The sequence below is a fragment of the Canis aureus genome, chromosome 19 (genome assembly GCF_053574225.1).
Source record: "Canis aureus isolate CA01 chromosome 19, VMU_Caureus_v.1.0, whole genome shotgun sequence".
Taxonomy (NCBI): domain Eukaryota; kingdom Metazoa; phylum Chordata; class Mammalia; order Carnivora; family Canidae; genus Canis; species Canis aureus.
The window spans coordinates 42,606,395-42,625,196 of NC_135629.1; the positions used below are offsets into that span (position 1 = coordinate 42,606,395).

The window sequence follows — 18,802 nt, forward strand, 5'->3', positions numbered from 1 at the left end:
TGTGTCTCTGCCTCTCTCTCTCTCTCTCTCTCTCTGTCTTTCATGAATAAATTCTAAAAATCTTTTTAAGAAAGATATCATACAGAGACTCCTATCAAAAGAATATAAGGAAGTCTCAGCAATTCCTGAATACCCCATGGATCAAAGAAGAAGGCACAAGAGAAACGAGAAAACAAAAATCACAACATATGGCAACTTATGGGATGCAGCTAAAGTATTTGGAGAGAGATTTATAGCTGTAAATGCTTGTATGAAGAAAGAAGGAAGATACCAAATCAGTAACCTCAGCGATTAACTGCTTTCAGAAACTAGAACAGGAAGAACACAATAAACCCAAGGCAAACAGAAGGAAGAAAAGAATAAAGACTAGAGTAGAAACAAACCAAAAATTGATTCTTTTAAAAGATCAACAAAATTGGCAAGCCTTTAGCCAGAATGACCAAGAAAATAAGATTCAGATTACTGGAATTATTTTTTTTAAGACTTTATTTATTCTTGAGAGATACAGAGAGGCAGAGACACAGGCAGAGGGACTCGATCCCAGGACTCCAGGATCACGACCTGAGCCAGAGGCAGACACTCAACCACTGAGCCACCCAGGTGCTCCAGATTGCTAGCATTATTGATGAAAGTAGGGAAATTACCTAAACAGAAATGATTGTAAGGAAATGCTATGAACAGTAAATATGATACTGGTAAATTAGCTTAGATGAAACAGACAGGTCGTACAAACTAAGAAACATACAAACTAAGAAAACTTACTAGAGAAGATCTAGAGGGGTGCCTCCCCCCCTCCCTTGATCTTTTTGTCTAAAATAAATAAGATTAGAAATTTTTCCGGGATCCCTGGGTGGCGCAGCAGTTTAGCGCCTGCCTTTGGCCCAGGGCGCGATCCTGGAGACCCGGGATCGAATCCCACGTCGGGCTCCCGGTACATGGAGCCTACTTCTCCCTCTGCCTATGTCTCTGCCTCTCTCTCTCTCTCACTGTGTGCCTATCATAAATTTAAAAATAAAAATAAAAATAAAATTAGAAATTTTTCCCTCTTTTATTAGGGAGGGAGAGAGAAGAGGGGTCTTGAACAAAGAGCAGCAGAGGGAAAGGAAGAGAGAGAATCCCCAGCAGGCTCCACGCCCAGCACAGAGCCTGATGCAGGGCTTGATTTCACAACCCTGAGATCATGACCTGGGTTGAAAACAAGAGTAGGACACTTAACTGACTGAGCTACCCAGGTGCCCCAAGAAGAAATAGAAGATCTGAATAGCAGGAAACAGAGAAAGAAATTGAGTTGATTTTAAAATTTCCCACTTGAAAAGTAAAACTAATTAAAAATAAAAACTCTTAGGATGCCTGGATGCATCAGTCAGTTAAGCATCTGACTCTTGATTTCGGCTCAGGTCATGATCCTGGGGTTGTGAGATCAAGCCCCACATTGGGCTCTGCACTGAGCATGGAACCTGCGTCAGATTCTCTCTCTCCCTCTCCCTTTGTGTGCCCCCTCCCCCCAAAAAACTCTCCAAAATACAAACAAACAAACCTTTAACTAGGAATAGAAGGGATCTCTCTTAGCTTGGTAAAGGCATCTATGAAAAACTTCCGTGTAATACCATATTTAATGGTGAAAGACTGAATGTTCTCTTCCTAAACTCAGGAATAAGTTGAGGATTCATTCTCACCACTGCAGTTCAACATTGTACTGGAAGTTCTAGCCAAGACAGTTTTATAAGAAAAACAAAAAGAAGTATCCAGATTAGAAAAGAAGCAGTTAAACTAACTCTACTTGCAAATGACATGATCTCATGTATGTAACATGTTAAGGCATACACAGACAGGTGGCAGACATGCACATGTTCAGTATCAACTAGTCATTAGGGAAATACAGTTTAAGACCCTGTTAATTATCAGTACACACCTGTTAGCACAGCCAAAATAAAAAATAGTGGAAATACCAAATGATGGCAGATGAGAAGAAACAGAACATCATATGCTGCTGATGGCAATATAAAATGGTACAGGCACTCTAGAAAATATTTTGGCAGTTTCTTAGAAAACGTCAACATACCATACTACTTAGCAGTTTCACTTCTAGGCATTTATTCCAAAGAAATGGGATAGTCAGTAAACTTTGTGGTTAAAAACAAGCATGAGGGCAGCCCAGGTGGCTCAGCAGTTTAGCGCCGTCTTTGGTCCAGGGCATGATCCTGAAGACCCGGGATCAAGTCCCACGTCAGGCTCCCTGCATGGAGCCTGCTTCTCCCTATGCCTGTGTCTCTGCCTCTCTTGTCACTCTGTGTCTCTCATGAATAAATAAATAAAATCTTAAAAAAAAAAAAAAAAAACAAGCATGATAGGTCCATTGCGGCTGAACCTTGGGGTAGATGGTGAGTATTTTCAACAAATGATCCTGGAAAGCTGTGGGACAGAGCCTGTAGTCTATATAGTTTTTTTACCTCTTTTTTCCTGTTCCCGCCCCACCTCTGTTGTGTCTTTGGCACATTTATTTTTCTTGATTGATTCTTAATATGTGTGAGGTGGTTGAAGAGAATTTTATTTTATTTTTATAAGATTTTATTTATTTATGAGAGAGACAGAGAGAGAAGCAGAGACATAGGCAAGGGAAGAGAAGCAGGCTCCATAGGATTCCAGAACTCCGGGTTCCCGCCGTGAGCTGAAGGCGGATGCTCAACCACTGAGCCGCCCAGGCATCCGGTTGAAGAGGATTTTAAATGTTGAATGTTTGGTGAATATAGGCACAAAAAGATAATCTCTTTTTTTTTTCTTTTTTTTAAGTCTTATGATAATATGTTGTATATATTTGGATTTTTCTGAAGTTTTGTATGTATTTTATGTATTTTCTCATCTGAGGCTGATTCAGAACTGTGGGCACCTCAAGCAAGCTGATGACAAAGTAGGATGAGCCGCCTCCTTAGTCTCTCCTCACAGACACATTCCATTCCTAGTGCCCTTTATTTTCTGAGCCAGAGTGTCTGGTTTGATCTGGGCTTGTCCTCTATAGAATTCCTCAGGCTGTTCTGACTGGTTCTAGGAGTTTTTTTCTTTATGTGGGCAGGTCAATAATTTAGGTGTCTAGTAACAATCTTCTTTGCTTTTTTTTTTTTTTTTAAGAATTATTTATTTATTTATGATAGACATAGAGAGAGAGAGAGGCAGTGTGTGTCACAGGCAGAGGGAGAAGCAGGATCCATGCCGGGAGTCCAATGTGGGACTCTATCCCGGGACTTCAGGATCGTGCCCTGGGCCAAAGGCAGGTGCTAAACTGCTGAGCCACCCAGGGATCCCCTCTTCTTTGCTTTTGCTTATAATGGGGTCTCCCACAAAGGCAGGTGGCAGGATTATCTACATTTTTATGTAATGTCCACTTAGGCCTCCCAGGCCTTCATCCTTTCCACATGTTGTGTCTTTTTATTTTTTTTTTTAAATATTTTTCTTACTTATTCATGAGAGACAGAGAGAGAGGCAGAGACACAGGCAGAGGAAGAAGCAGGCTCCATGCAGGGAGCCTGACGTGGGACTCAATCCTGGGTCTCCAGGATCACACCCTGGGCTGAAGGTGGCGCTAAAACCACTGAGCCACCTGGGCTGCCCTGTTGTGTCTCTTTAAATTCAGGAAGCAGAGCTGTAGATTTTGATCTGAAGAAACCTATAAGTATGGGGCAATGTAAGAAAAACAGGTTTTTGGATTAAGTTGTGTAAATTTTGCTTTGGAGTAGCTTCGCAGTAAAATGTGTACAGTAGAGATGAATAATGTCTCCTTTTGGACGGTTCAGGTGGGTTGATTGTGTAATAAACTAGAATTTGGGATTTTTTTTTTGCTTTGTTTTCCAGGTGCTGTTAATATTAATTAGTATAACTGATAATATTAAGATCAGAGGAAGCTGAAATTAAGATCATGTCAGAAAAAGTTGTGCTTGCTGCAAACCGCAAGTTAGTTCTTTTCTCCTCTCCTTAGTTCCACTTATAAGAGCTGGACTACAAAGGTGGGGCTCCTCCCCCTCCTGTATTGCCAGTGTGTGTGCAGAGGAGGTAGAGAAGGAGATTGGGATTACAAAATCAATTTTCTGGAGGGCTTAGTTTTGCAACACTTAAGGGAAATGTTGTGAGACTTGTCAGAGGACTGAGCTTGGAAGAGGCACAGTTGGTTTATGGCCTCAGTCTTCAGGGATCCTTGTGATAGTGTCTCTCTCCCTGCAGGTGTACATCTCATTAGTGTTTGTTTCCCTACCCACACCCCTGGGGCAGGATGGAGAGCCAGGGCACAGGAGCAGAAACATTGCCTCCCAGAGTCCTTGTGTACTTTGGGTGGAGCACTATTGCGGGTTGCCCGCTGTGGGTGCTCTACTAGAGACCTCTTTAACCTGCCATGCTCTGGGCAAGCCTTATGAATGGTTGAGCTGCCACAAACTCCTATGCTGGCTGGACCTGCCACCTGCTGGCTCCTCTGTCAGTAGCCTGTTGAGTTGACCCCCAGAGGGTTCTTTGTGTTTCCTTAGTAGGCTGCTGGACTAGAAAATTGCATATGCACTGAATGCTTGTGTTTCCAGGAAGGTGGTAGAAGGAGTGGTAGCCATACATACATCTGTGAATTGGCTGTGCTGTGACTCCTTTTGCTTCTTTCTGGTCTTGATGCTGCTGAAGAGTTTCTTCTTTGGCCTAGGTTTCCATCAGTGAGCCTGATCAAGCCAAGACAAAAGTCCCGGCACGTTCCCTGTAACACAGACCAAAGAAAACAGCAACATGGAGCAGGAAAAGTGGGTTTATATATGGGTAATATTGGCAAGTTCAGTGAGGAAGGGAATTCTAGATTCCAGGGCCTTCTGCTAGAGTTTTCTATTCTGATTTTATTGGTTTAAGGTTTTCTACTTGGAAGCAACAGAAGTTACTTTTGGCTGACACCAGTGGAAAGAGGATTTATTGGAAGGATATGGGATGGCTCACAGGCTGAAGGAAAAGCTGCCGAGCCTTGTCTTCAGAAAGGGCTGGCGTCAGAGGAGCCATGATCTTGGGAGCAGGAACCTCTTGGAGTTGAATAAGCTCCACTACATCCACTTCCTGCTTCTTTCTCTTAGAAGTCCAAGTCCAGGGACAGAGGCCCAACTGGCCTGGTGTACGTCAGGGAGGAGCATCTGGGCTGACAGCCTGTCCAGGCCCAATCCTAGGGAAAGAGGAGGCTCCTCTGCGCCATGAAGGACACAGGTGCTGAGCAGGCTGCAGCATGGTTGCGTCCCTGGAACAGCTACCTCTTCAGGAACAATAGCTTCCACCTGATGCTGCTGCCATGCTGAAATTTGTTTTCTGTCAGAGGCCGGGGCTTTTTGGCTGTTTGTATGTTAGAGGCTGACTCCACTGAACATTCTTTACCAATGAAACACTGTGCAAGACTGTGTTTTTTGAAGCATCAGCCCTGTGTAAAGTCTTTCCCCAAGGATCTCTGTCCATCTGGCCTGTGCCCAGAGAAAGATGGGGAGGAGGCCCAGAAAGCCCCTCTATCAAGGAGCAGCTGACAGGGATGTCTGTCACTCAGGTGTGCTTTCTTGTGCCACCTGTGGGAACAGTGCCCACTTGAGGGAGTGGTCTTTGAAAAATGCCTGCATGGGGGTGCCTGGTGGCTTCATCAGGTGTCTCTCTTCAGCTCAGGTTGCGATCCTGGGGTACAGGGATTGAGCCCTGCATCTGGCTCCCCGCTTGGTGAGGAGTTGCTTTTCTCTCTCCATCCCTCCCCACGCCCATGCTCTCTCTCTTTCATGTGCATGCTTGCTCTCTCTCTCAAATCTTAAAAAGAAAAAAAGAAAAAAAAATGTCTGTATGGAAGAGGGTTAAGAGTGTGTTATCAGTGCTGGAGGGGCAGTTTTTGGCCTTTTTGGTTAGACTGAAAAACTGCCCACAGAAACTAAGAGCTGACCAGAGAGGTGTGTGTGTGTGTGTGTGTGTGTGTGTGTTGGGAGGGGGGGTGTGATGGCTCCAGATCTTGCCTGTAGGCATCCTGAATCACATCACCAGCCACACATCACAGCTGCCTTCCCCAGCAGCCCCAGGGTGCAGAACCAGCACTCATTGAATTTTTTCCCTGCAGATGGTGTCCACTGTCGGTGCTGTCCAGCGCACACCAGGCTGATCCATGGTCACTTTCCGGGATGGCAGCAAGGTGACTTCAACTGAGGATGACCCTGACTGAAAGGCTTCGTGAGAAGATATCTCAGGCCTTCTACAACCATGGGCTGCTCTGCGCATCCTACCCCATCCCTATCATCCTCTTCACGGGGCTCTGCATCTTAGCCTGCTGGTATGGTTCTTCTGAGTTGCCCTGGATTTGGTGGGCCACTGTGTTGGGACAGTAGGCTTCCTAATCCTGACTACTCTGTAACTCTCAGACTGTGTATACTTCTTACACAGTGGAACTGGAGGCTCACTGGAGCTGCTGAGCCAAGGCTGCCCCCAACTTAGAGAGTCAGCAGATTTGTCCACGTCACTAGGAATCTATTTCAGAATAATGTTTAGATGCTTCTAAGAAACTGCAAGATAATTGAAAGGCATGATTTTTAAATATTCCTTCTCAAAAGTTGACAGTTTCATTTTGGTACCTGGATGACAGCACTTAAGTGTTGTAAAACAAAATCCATTGGAACAACTCTTTGGACACCCTCATGCAGGCTCACCCAAGTTCTCTGCTCTCTGGTCATTTCCTTGTGTTCACCAGGAGCCTCTTTCTGACTTCTTGCTGATTCTTGGGGCCTGTGGTTGTGCCTGCTGTAGCTGCCTTCGGGTCATGTCTGTCTGTCTGTTAGAGGACTTCATGAGGCTATGGCCGACGATGACATTGTAAAAGGGCAGGCTTGGTGTAAGAGGCTATCTGACGGCCGTTTTTGGCTCCAAAACACTAACAGCCATGAAAAGAGCCCACTGTGTTATCCTTGCCTCTGGAAAGCATTCTGGTTTCCACATTCTTTGTACATCTGAAGTTTGTTAGATGTATTCAGTGCTGGAAGGAGGTGGTTCAGGACTGAGCTCACTGTTGAGTTGTTAACACTTCCAAGTTCTTCTCTAATTAGGACTAAGAAAGATGAGTATCTCGAGAATTTCCTGCTGAGTGCTTCAGGCATATAATTAATCTCATCAGTCCTCATAATAATCTTGGGAAACAGTCCAGTTATATTTCCATTTAACTGAAGGAGAATGGAGGATTGGAGCCTTGTGTGATCTACATAGTAAGCAGGGACACTGGACTTTCAGTCTAGGCCTAGGGATTCTGGTGCCTGCCCTCATGGCACTCTGTCACCCTGACCGTCCTTGCTTTGGCTCAGTGTATTTGTACTGATGTTTAAATTTTGCTAAATTGTGTTGTAAAAGATAAGACATGGCTACATCCTATAGGAGATATATTAGTAGAACCCAGCTCTTGCGTTTGTTTTTTTCTCTAAGTTAATTATCTTTCAAAATCTCTCAAGATCATACTTTTTAAAAGTCATCTCTATCCTTCAAAATCACACTTTTCTAGGCCTGATATATGTAATAAGTCAGTGGTTCTCAAACCTGAGCTAGCAACAGAATCACCTGGAGACACCGCACAACACGGACTGCTGGGCCTACCCCCAGAGTTTCTCATTCATTAGGTCTGGGATAGGCCCAAGAATTTGTATATCAAACAGAGTCTCCAGGCCTGGGATCACATGCCCAGAACCACTAGACTGTCTTTCTTGAAAATATCCCTGAAACTCTACTGTGTCTCAGCTAAAAGTGTTTTCTCTTTTATTCTGATTTATAGAGCAGCAGCTCATGGAGATGCTCGTGTTTATTATCACTGGTATGGCCTTCTGTTGAGGGTGGGGGGACTGAACTTCCCCTCCACTACATTCTCAGTTCCTCAGTGGCCTCTTTGTACCCACCTCAGCACATGGGAAGGTGGTAAGAAATACTTGATGGATGAGTACCTTGAAATAAACTTGTATGCTGTGTGGACAGTTTGAATTGGAGAGGTGGTAGTTGTGATTCTCCTTCCACAAAGATAACTCTAGTTACAGGAAAAGGAAAGGATGTTTCCTGTTTGCTATTCATCTTCTGGGGAGTGGGTGTCGCCAGCTGAGACCAGGCAGCTTCCTGAACCTCGGATATGGGATACATGTAGCAGCTGCTTGGGTGCAGTTGGGCTTTAACTTTGAACGAATAATTTGCTGTTACACAAGTGTTTCAGAACAGATGGTCCTTGGATTAATGACCATCCAATGGCCTCTGGTGAGGGCCTCTGGTATGAAAACCTTAGGAGATGGCTAAGGTCTCAAGTTTGGAGGATCCCTTCTTGACTCAGGGTGAATTAGAATGGGCTGGAAGGGAAGAAGAGACAGATGTGATGATAACCATATTTAACCTCCAGCACAGTCCAGATGCAGCCAAGCCTGCCTTATATCGCACAGGTGCTCCTGGCTGAACATCAGTCCCAGGAAAGGGGTGGACGAGGCTCAGGGTAGGACTGGGCCATTGGGAAGGCACGGAAAACAGGTCTTCACTGACCCCTGGCTTCCTGGGTCCTCAGGTGCTTCCTCCTCACACATACTGTTCTGTTTGATGCCTGACATCCTTGGAGGGGGTGGTTATGTCCTAGTTTTTTTAAAGATGATGAAACTAGCATGGAGAGCTGGTAAGTGGTAAGTGGTGTTTCAACCAACAGGTCCTTGAGGAAAGCCCTGTACTTTCTCCACTTCAGCAAAGTGATGGGAACTTTTTGAAGAATACCACATAGTGCCAATAGCTTTAATTGCAAGGAGTTTGCTCCCTGAACAGGAAACCTAAGAGAGATGGTCTCAGCTGATTTGGGCCAGGAGCAGGGCCCAGCAGGCTGTGCCTAGACAGAGAGCATAGAGGCTTTTTGAGGCAGTCGCTTTGTGTAATGGAAATTGAGAGAGCACAAAGTTGAGTTTCATAGCACTTTAATAAAGGTGACAATAATCTATGCCAGGCACCGTGCCAGACCAGTGGTGTACATATCATCCTTCTCAGAAGCGGGTCTGGGCCCGAAACAGGCGGTTGCAGGGCCATTGGATATTGTGCCCAGCAGCTGTGACCTGGCCTTGGTGCAAAAGGAGACAATGTCAGGGAGGCTTCTCAGGGCGGCGGGAGGTGGTGGGTGGTGGCGGGGGAAGCTCTGAGCCAAACCCTGCAGGAAGAATAAGTGCCATCTTCCTCTCCCCCTGTCCTGTATATGGCTATGGCCATCAGCTCACTCAGCAGAGGGGCAGGGAGGGCAGTGTCCCGGGGAGCCCCACTGAGAACCTGCTGCCTCTTCTGGTCCCGCCCTCTTTGATGGCACTACAGTCTTCTCATGTCTTTGTAGTCACAAGGTTTTTCTTTGAAGAGGAAAACCAGTCTTATGTACTCTCATCGTTAGTGCTGTGTGCTTACTTTCTCAAACCAGCATCTTGTCGTGTCATCTCAAAGGAGTTTTTTAACAACTTTTCTTAAAATCTGATTGGCTTAGGGAAAATTATCCAAGGCCAGATCAATGAAGCCTGTCAGCCTCTTAAAATGACAAAGTTTATATCAGAGAATCCACAGATTCTGGGCCTTTTTGTCTAAGAGACCAGATATTGGGGACCTAGGGCACAAGCCTTCCTCTCCTCTTTAACCTGAGAAGGTTCTCTGTCCAGAGCAGGGTCTTCCCCACTTTTGTTCAGACCTCAGGTTGCCTACAGAAAACCAAGTGTGGGTCACAGACAGCTTTTAGTAGTTTTGTTAGATATCCACATTCTACTTAGTTGGTTACATCTTATTGTTCCTGGAATGAGGTACTTGTGCAGCTTGAACCCAAAGGATTCCTGCACTCCATATCCCTGTCCAGACCTAGCAGCCACCTGAGCCATAGACCTGTTTGTCAGCTCTGTTTGTCAGTGAATGCTCTTTCCTCGGGAGAGCTGATGAAACTTGTAGCACACAGGCACTGTGGCAAGAGGTGTCTTCACATTTCCCAGAGGTTAGGCCACCTGAGGTGCACCCCAGCAGCAGCCCAGTGAGGCGGAGGGCACTGCTGCTCCCAGGCGGAGTTGTATGGTGGGTGTACCGTGGGATGAAGAAAGACTGCTTGGGTGCCAGGCTACTGGCCTGCCTGTGTGCAGGTCAGACCTTAGCCTGAAGGTCTTTGGGTCCCTTCTTGATTCTACAACCTGTTGCTCATGGCCAAAGACGATGATTTTAACTTGGAGAGCAAGTTAAATCACAACGAGGGCATTCTAAACCTCATGAAGGATGGTAATTATGCAGCCTGTGTGGGTATTCCAGAGAAGGCTTGGCTCCTTTCCTCTTCCATTTTCTCTGGAGGGACAGTACCTTCAGGCTAAGGCTGCACATCTCTGGTGCAGTGACCTCTGCCTGTTAGCCTCTCCCCGAGTCTGCCCACATCTTGAAATTCCCCAGATCACCATGGCTTCTTGGGGGGTTGTGCACACAGGGGCTTGTGTTAAAGGCTTCTTTTTTCTATGCCTGTGTGGCAGCTCTAAACACATTTATATTCTCTTCGTGGACAATAAAGAAATCTAAGTAATTGAAGCCCTGTCTGCAACTGTGTTCTGAAGAGGTAGGCTAGATAGCTGAGAATGAGTCCCAAAGCACTACTGAGCTCTGCCCTGAAGCCTACACCTCAGAGCCCAAGGGACCAGCTCCTACAGCTGCTCCAGGATGCTGGCCTGTCCAGTATACCAAAGCCGAGCCGCCCCAGCAAAAGTTACTCCTGGCTTCACAAACAAGCTCTGGAAAAGCTCTGAAATGCCTGTGGGAGATCAAAGACTCCTTTACCACCCAAGATTTCCTCAAACACAAAAGAAAGCAGGAGATTTCAGAAATACCACCTTCTAGTGTTTGACTACCCTATCCCTAGTCTTGTACTATTTTCCCCTGAGAAGAGAAGAGAGAAAACCTCTCCCACCCTGATGTCTCCAGAAAGGTGCCTCAGGCGATATCTCCTAGTGTCATTTCTGTGGCTGCTGTTTCCATCTTGTCTTCAGCATCTCCTGAACCCCTGTCCCTGATGACTGGGAGTGAAAAGGGACAAGACTAGAGCCAGGAGCATTCCCGTAATTGTGGGACCCAAGCAACAGGACAGTGCAGGGCTGCTTGGTCAAGAAGGGGAAAGGACCATTAAAGGTCCTAAATATACTTGCATGTCAGTGGGTGAAAGTCCCCAGCCAAAACCCACTAGATGTGCTATGGTGCTGCCAGTCTGGGCTACTGGATGGCCAATGCCTCACCCTGCCCTAGGACACAACAGAGTGTGCACATCTGACCCCAGCTCCCTCCTCCTTGTTTTTACATTCAGGTGCCTACCAGAGGGCAGCAGCATATCCCTATGTGTATAGGGAGGGCAAAGCCAGGTCCTGGGATGTGAGGGGGCAGAGGAGCTGGTGGTGGTCAAGAACCTGTCCCAGGGAGGAGGGGCCATGGGTGAAACTACAGCCTGTACCCTCAACACACATTCCATTGTAATGGACTTCAAAACACAAGTTTAAAGATAAATGTATTAAGAATTTCCATACTGCTACTGAAGAACATTAAACCCCAAGCACTGGGACTCAGCATGGGGTCCTGTGTGGCAATATGGATTGCATACCCATGAAGGCAGCCTTGTGTGGACCATCTGGTAGATAAATAATCTTGAACATCTTCCACGTGCCTAGTATTGGGGATGCAGAAACTAAAATGGCATGTCCCCTACCTACATTTTTCATCTGATCATGCAGATGAGTACAGGTCTCTGGATCAGCCTGCTGCCATAGCACAGAGGAGAGGTACCTACCTGCTTAAGGACAGAGGAGTAAAGAGGCAGTATCGCCTTGAAGGAGAAGTAGGAATTTGGTTGGCATTTGGAGGGCAGGGGGAGCGTTTTGTTTTGTGCTCCCCTAAGACAAGGATTTGAGTACATGTAGCTTGTGTGTGAGATGAAATGAGCACTGGCAGAAGGTGGAACAGTGAGCTGGGAAAGAAGGAGTATCAGGCAGCAAGTTCCCACCGCAGGCAGCTGTGTAATCTCACTGGGGAGTGGTGAGAAACGATGTAGGACGTCCATCTCAGAGCTCCCCACCTGCATGTGGGGGAGTTGGACAGTCTATGCTGGGGATCAGCAGACTCTTTCCCTTAAGCACCAGATAGTAAGGACACATACGGTCTCTGTCATGTATTTTTCTTTGTGTTTGTTTGTTTTTTAAAGATTTTATTTATTCATGAGAGACAGAAATGCAAAGACATAGGCGGAGGAAGAAGAAGAAGCAGGCTCCCTCTGCGGAGCCCGATGCAGGGCTTGATCCCAGGACCGCAGAACACTACCTGAGCTAAAGGGAGATGCTCAACCACTGAGCCACCCAGGCATTCCTTTTTTTGTTGTTTTAAGATTTTATTTATCCATCTGAGAGAGAGAGAGAAAGCACGAGCAGGAGGGAGGAGCAGAGGGAGAGGGAGAAGCAGGCTCCCTACTGAGCAGGTAGCTGATGTGGGTTTCCATCCCAGAACCCTGGGATCATGACCTGAGCCAAAGGCAGATACTTACCTGGCTGAGCCACCCAGGCACCCACATTTATTTGTTTCAAATAACCTTTTAAGGGGCAGCCCGGGTGGTTCAGCGGTTTAACGCCGCCTTCAGCCCAGGGCCTGATCCTGGAGACTTGGGATCGAGTCCCACGTCGGGCTCCCTGCATGAAGCCTGCTTCTCCTTCTGCCTGTGATTCTGCCTCTCTCTCTCTCTGTGTCTCTCATGAATAAATAAATAAAATATTTTAAAAAAACAATCAATCAAAAAAACAAATAGCCTTTTAAATATGTAAAAACCATTCTTAGCTCCCAGACCACACAGAAATGGGCCATAGGCTGTAGTTTGCCAACCCTGATCTATACAACAGCATCAACCACTGGTTGAGGGCTGCCTCCAGCTAGTATCAGTTCCCACAACCTAGGGAGAGAGGCCTCCAACAGCAATAGAACAATTTCAGGGAAAGAGATGCAAGTGCTAGCAGTTGGAAATTGAGCCAGCATGCCCAGAAGAACAGAGGAAGTAAGGGGAGGGCACCAGCAGCCTCTCTGGGGATGAGTTGGATGGCCACATTTGGGGAGCAGGCTGGACAGGTGTGGTAGCAGAAAGTGTGTGGGCTGGGTGGTGGTGGGGATTTGGGATTTCAGTTCTATACTTGATTAAGAGATAAGTGATACCAGAGGTAGAAGTAGTCTTGCTGGGCTAGTGCATTGCTCCAGGTGAGAGTTGATGATTGCTTAGTTTAAGCAGAAGGCCTGGAGGAGGTGAGACTTGGCAGTGTCTGGCTATATTTTGAAGGTAGAACCCTCAGGATTATCTGAGGACCAGATGTGGAGTATGAGAAAAAAAGGAGTCAAGATCAAAGTGCTTGGCCTGAGCAGCTGGATGGGTGGAGCTGAGACAGGAAAGGCAGGGGAGGTTTAGAGCCCTGGTTAATTTCCTTTACCCCTGTAAGATCAGGGTAAGCCAAGATATAATCTGGCCTTAGAAATGGGTTTTGCGGAAGCAACATGGGGGTAGTGGTAGAAATCCCCAGTTTCTTTACAAGTCTCTAGTCTGTTTTTTCTTTTTTTTTAAAGATTTTTTTTTTTTTATTCATGAGAGACAGAGAGAGAGAGAGAGAGAGGCAGAGACACAGGCAGAGGGAGAAGCAGGCTCCATACAGGGAGCCTGACGTGGGATTGGATCCTGGGACTCCAGGATCACACCCTAGGCCGAAGGCGGCGTTAAACCGCTAAGCCACCTAGGCTGCTCCTCTAGTCTGTTTTCTAACCTTGGAAAAGTGAGTGGTTTTACTTCTCAAAGTTGCCTGACACTTTTCTTCCAAGCTTTCCCTTTGGCTAGAATTTGGTAGCCATGGATGGTGTTTATGACCTCGCATTTTGTAATTTTGTAGAGTCTTTTTTTTTGGTGTTTTTCTTTGCCTATGTTAAGAAGAATATATGGTTGTTTAAATTTTTTTTAACAAAACAAATGCAATACTAGGTATTAGAGTGTGATGTTAAGAGCACAGACTCTGGTGCCAGACTGCCTGTGTTGACATACTGGTTTTGTCACTTCCTAGTGAGGCTATAGTTTTTGTGTGTTTCATTGGGTTGTGGTAGGGCTTTTAAATGTGCAAATAGATGGAAGGCATTGGGATTGGTGCCTGGCCCATAGGTACTCAGTGAGAGAAACCATTACTGGTACAGGGACAGAAACGGGTTCACTGTCAGTGATAAGAACCAGGTTGGGATGAGTATGGGGCACTTGGGTAGCTCACAGGAGGAGGGCTCCCAAACCACACTTTGGGGAAAGGGACAGACTTCTGGGGGCAAGTGGTACTACAACTGAGGCTTCAAAGATGAGTTATCTAGGAAAAGCATGGGCAAGCATGTTCCAGTAGGAGCAGAGCCTCAGCAGCAAAAGAGCAATTGTGTGGCTCCAGGGCAAGGTTGGAGAAGGACTAGGAACCTTTTGAAGGATTTCAAGGCCTGTGGACATTTTCCCAAGAGCCTTTATCCTAAGAAAGTTGGATGCTCTGAAGTATCCTGTCCTTTCTTTTCCTGCTGCAGTGTTTAGACTTCTGGAATTCACAGATTTTTTTTTTAAGATTTTATTTATTTATTCATGAGAGACACAGAGAGAGAGAGAGAGAGAGAGAGAGAGAGGCAGAGACACAGGCAGAGGGAGAAGCAGACTCCATGCAGGAAGCCCGACGTGGGACTTGATCCTGGGTCTCCAGGATCACGCCCTGGGCTGATGGTGGCGCTAAACTGCTGAGCCACCTGGGCTGCCCTTCACAGATGTTTTAAATCACCGTTTGAGAAACCAGCTGCCTTTAGTTCAGTCAGTGTTTGAGCAGCTCTAGTGTGGAAAGTGAATGTGGATGTAAAAATACTGCCTGCTTTCCCATCAGCATTAGCTCTGGGTCCTAAGGCTGTGCTGCACACCAAGAGCCCAGGGCTCAGCCCATGTGTTGTACAAAGCTTTCCATAGCACAACCTTAGCTAAGTCTGGAGTCAGCCCTTGACACCTGCCTTCAAACAGTTGAACCTTAGCTTTTGAAAGCAGCAAGAGAAGAGCAACTGTTCATATAGAAGGGACTGTCAGTTTGAGTGACAGCTTATTTCTTCTCCTCAGAAACCATGGAGCCCAGAAGGCTATGGGATAACATTTAAAGTTTTGAATGAAAAAAAACTCAACCAAGATTCCTGTATTCTACAAAATGATTCTTTGGTAATGAAGGAGAAATTGAGATCTTTCCAGATAAAAGCTGAGGGGATTTGTTCAGCCTTCAGGCCGAAATAAAGAGATACTAGACAGTACTTTGAAACCATCATTAAAAATAACACTAGTAAAAGTAACCAGACTTGTATACTTTGGTTTGTAACATCTTTGTCTTTTGTGAGTTAAAAGCAAGTGCATTGAACAATAATTTTTAAATATTTGGTGATGGGCATTCAGTGTACAAATTGTAATCCTTAGGACATCTAGGTGGCTCAGCAGTTGAGCATCTGCCTTCAGCTCAGGGCGTGATCCCAGGATCTGGGATCGAGTCCCACATCGGGCTCCCTACAAGGAGCCTGCTTCTCCCTCTGTCTTTCTGTGTCTCTCGTAAGTAAATAAATAAATCTTAAAAAAAATAAATTGTAATCTGTAGCAATAACAGTACAAAAGAGGAGAGACAGAGTTCTATAGAGACAGTGTTTAGATAGTATTGAAACTGGGATGCCTGGGTGGGTCAGTGGTTCAGCGCCTGCCTTTGGTCCAGGGCATGATCCTGGAGTCCCAGGATCGAGTCCCACGTCAGCCTCCCTGCATGGAGCCTGCTTCTCCCTCTGCCTGTGTCTCTGTCTCTCTCTCTCTCGAATAAATAAATAAAAAATCTTAAATATTTTTTTAAATATTTTTAAAAATGCTTTAATACAGCAAGAATGCATGACAGTTATAAACACACACACACACACACACACACCCCTAACAATAGAGCCCCAAAATATATGAAGCAAAAATGAGCAGAATTGAAATGTGAAATTGAGAAATCTATAGTTATAGTTGGGTATTTGAATACTGCACTTTCAGTATTGGCTACGAAAACCAAAAAGATGATAAGAAGATGGACTTGAACAAACTGTCTACTAGCTAGACCTAACAGACATGTAGAGAACACCCAGCAATGGCAAGATTGACATTCTTCTTCTTTTTTTTTTTTTTTTTTTTTTTTTAGTTTTTATTTATTCATATGAGAGAGAGAGAGAGGCACAGACACAGGCAGAGGGAGAAGCAGGCTCCATGCAGGGAGCCCGACGTGGGACTCGATCCCTGGTCTCCAGGATCACACCCTGGGCTGAAGGTGGCGCTAAACCACTGAGCCACCCGGGCTGCCCGAGATTGACATTCTTCCTAAGTGTTTATAGAACATTCTCCAGGATAGAGACCATGTGTTAGGCCACAAGCAAGTCTTAATAAATGAAAGAAGACCAAAATCATATAAAATGTCTTTCTCAATCACAGTAGGATGAAACAAAAAATACTAGGAGAAAAACTGGAAAATCCACAGATAAATGGAAGTTAAACAATACGTTCTAAAACAACCAGTGAGCCAAGAAACCAGAAGGGAAATTAGGAAATACCTTGAATTGAGGACAGAAACAGAAACACAATACACCAAGTCTGATGGGGTGCTGTGAATGTAGTACTACTAGGAGGAAAATGTGTAGCTGTGAAGAAGACTCAGTACTCATATCTAGGGGGAAAAATGGTCGAAAGAGTTGAAGAGGGGCTTCACAAAAGGGAATACATCCAGGGGGATCCCTGGGTGGCTCAGCGGTTTGGCGCCTGCCTTTGGCCCAGGGCGCGATCCTGGAGTCCCGGAATCGAGTGCCGTGTCAGGCTCCCGGCATGGAGCCTGCTTCTCCCTCCTGAATTTCTGCCTCTCTTTCTCTCTATGCCTATCATAAATAAATAAATAAATCTTAAAAAAAAAAAAGAGAATACATCCAAATGGCCAACAAGTATGCAAAAGAATTTTCAACATTGTTGAACATTGAAACCATAGAGAGACATCACTGCCTCCTCCTCCTCTACATAGTTACGATTAATTGGCCTGACAGTATTTAGAGGTGGGATCTGGAGCAGTTAAAACTCCTGTCATGCTACTGGTGGGAACATACATTTGTACACGTACTTTGGAAAATTGGTAGTATTTACGAAGCTGAACATGTACACCCTACAGTTCAGAAATTGTCTTCTAGGAACACACCCAACAGAAATGAGTGGTTATGGCCACCAAAGCCACATGTAAAAATGACCATAATATCTTTATTCTTTTTTTTTTTTTAAATCTTTATTTATTTATGATAGTCACACAGAGAGAGAGAGGCAGAGACATAGGCAGAGGGAGAAGCAGGCTCCATGCACCGGGAGCCTGACGTGGGACTCGATCCCGGGTCTCCAGGATCGCGCCCTGGGCCAAAGGCAGGCGCCAAACCGCTGCGCCACCCAGGGATCCCTATCTTTATTCTTAATAAGTGAAACTGGAAACAGCCAGACTTAATAAGTGAAACTGGAAACAGCCATTTGACAGCAGAATGGAAAAATGCACTAAAGTATAATTCAGTGGAACAGCACATATCTGTGGGAGTGATCTGCTGCACCCACTGGTATGGATGGTTCTAGCAGATAAAATTTAAGTGAAAAAAGCCAGTTATAAGAGAGTACACAAATGGAATGGGTGGTTTCACGTATAAGCCATTAAAAAAAGCAAAACTAATTTATGGTGATAGAAGATGGATTTTTTTTTCAAAGATTTTATTTATTCATGAGAGACACAGAGAGAGAGGCAGAGACATAGGCAAAGGGAGAAGCAGATTCCATGCAGGAGCCTGATATGGGACTTGATCCCAGGACTCCAGGATCATGCCCTGAGCCAAAAGCAGATGCTCAACCGCTGAGCCACCCAGGTGTCCCAAGATTGATCGATTGATTGATTGTAGATTCCACATCCAGTGTGGAGCCCAATGCAGGGCTTGAATTCAGAACTCTGAGATCAAGACCTGAGCTGAGATCAAGAAATCAGATACTTGACTGACCCTAGAAGTTCTGATAGTAGTTTGGGGGATGCTCACAAAGGCCTTTCGAGATTCTGGAAAGTGTTCTATAGCTTGATATAGGTAGTAATTACACAGGTGTATGCATATGGAAAATTCATTAGTTAAGATTTGTGCATTGTATTATATAAAAGTTAATTCTCAAAAACAAGTTTTGTTAAAAAGTAAGACATGAAACAAAATGCATATTGGTTTGCCAGCTTTTTGATATAAAGCCAATATTTTTCCCCTGTAAATGGTGGGTCTGAGTGTAAACCATACCATACCCTCAGCATGTTACACACGATTTTTGTGGTCTCTTTAAATCGGAGCTGTTGCCCTGCAATATGCATCAGGATCCTTGGGATTTTTATAGATTTTTTCCCCTGTTTTTTATAGTCTTGCTTACATCTAATTTGAGAAGTTTTATTTTCCGTTGTTTTTTTGTTTTTTGTTTTTGTTTTTGTTTTGCATCTTGTCTTTGTTACATCTCAAAAATACTCAACCAGTCTGTTTTATGAATTGGACTTCCTTGTAAGCTTTCTGTGACTAAAAATGAGCTTGAAAAATTCTGATCTAGGTGGCTTCTGAGTGTCTTTCTAGCTCTGCAGTTTTCAGATTCCAGTATTTCGCACACATACAGTCCCAGCAGGGAGAACGCAGTGCACCTGCGGTGGCTCCTGTATCACTCATCTCGGCGCAGATGGTGCTC

At 45.2% G+C, this 18,802-nt stretch overlaps 1 protein-coding gene across 1 annotated transcript in view; it reads left to right on the plus strand.

Annotated features, from left to right (window-relative positions):
* Window positions 1-18,802, plus strand: part of SCAP (SREBF chaperone) — a 67,287-nt gene that overhangs the window by 26,618 nt on the left and 21,867 nt on the right. The window contains exon 2 of the mRNA XM_077859093.1: window positions 6,092-6,301. Coding sequence (XP_077715219.1) covers window positions 6,180-6,301 — 122 coding nt within the window. The 5' untranslated portion in view covers window positions 6,092-6,179. The remainder of the gene's footprint in view (window positions 1-6,091; window positions 6,302-18,802) is intronic.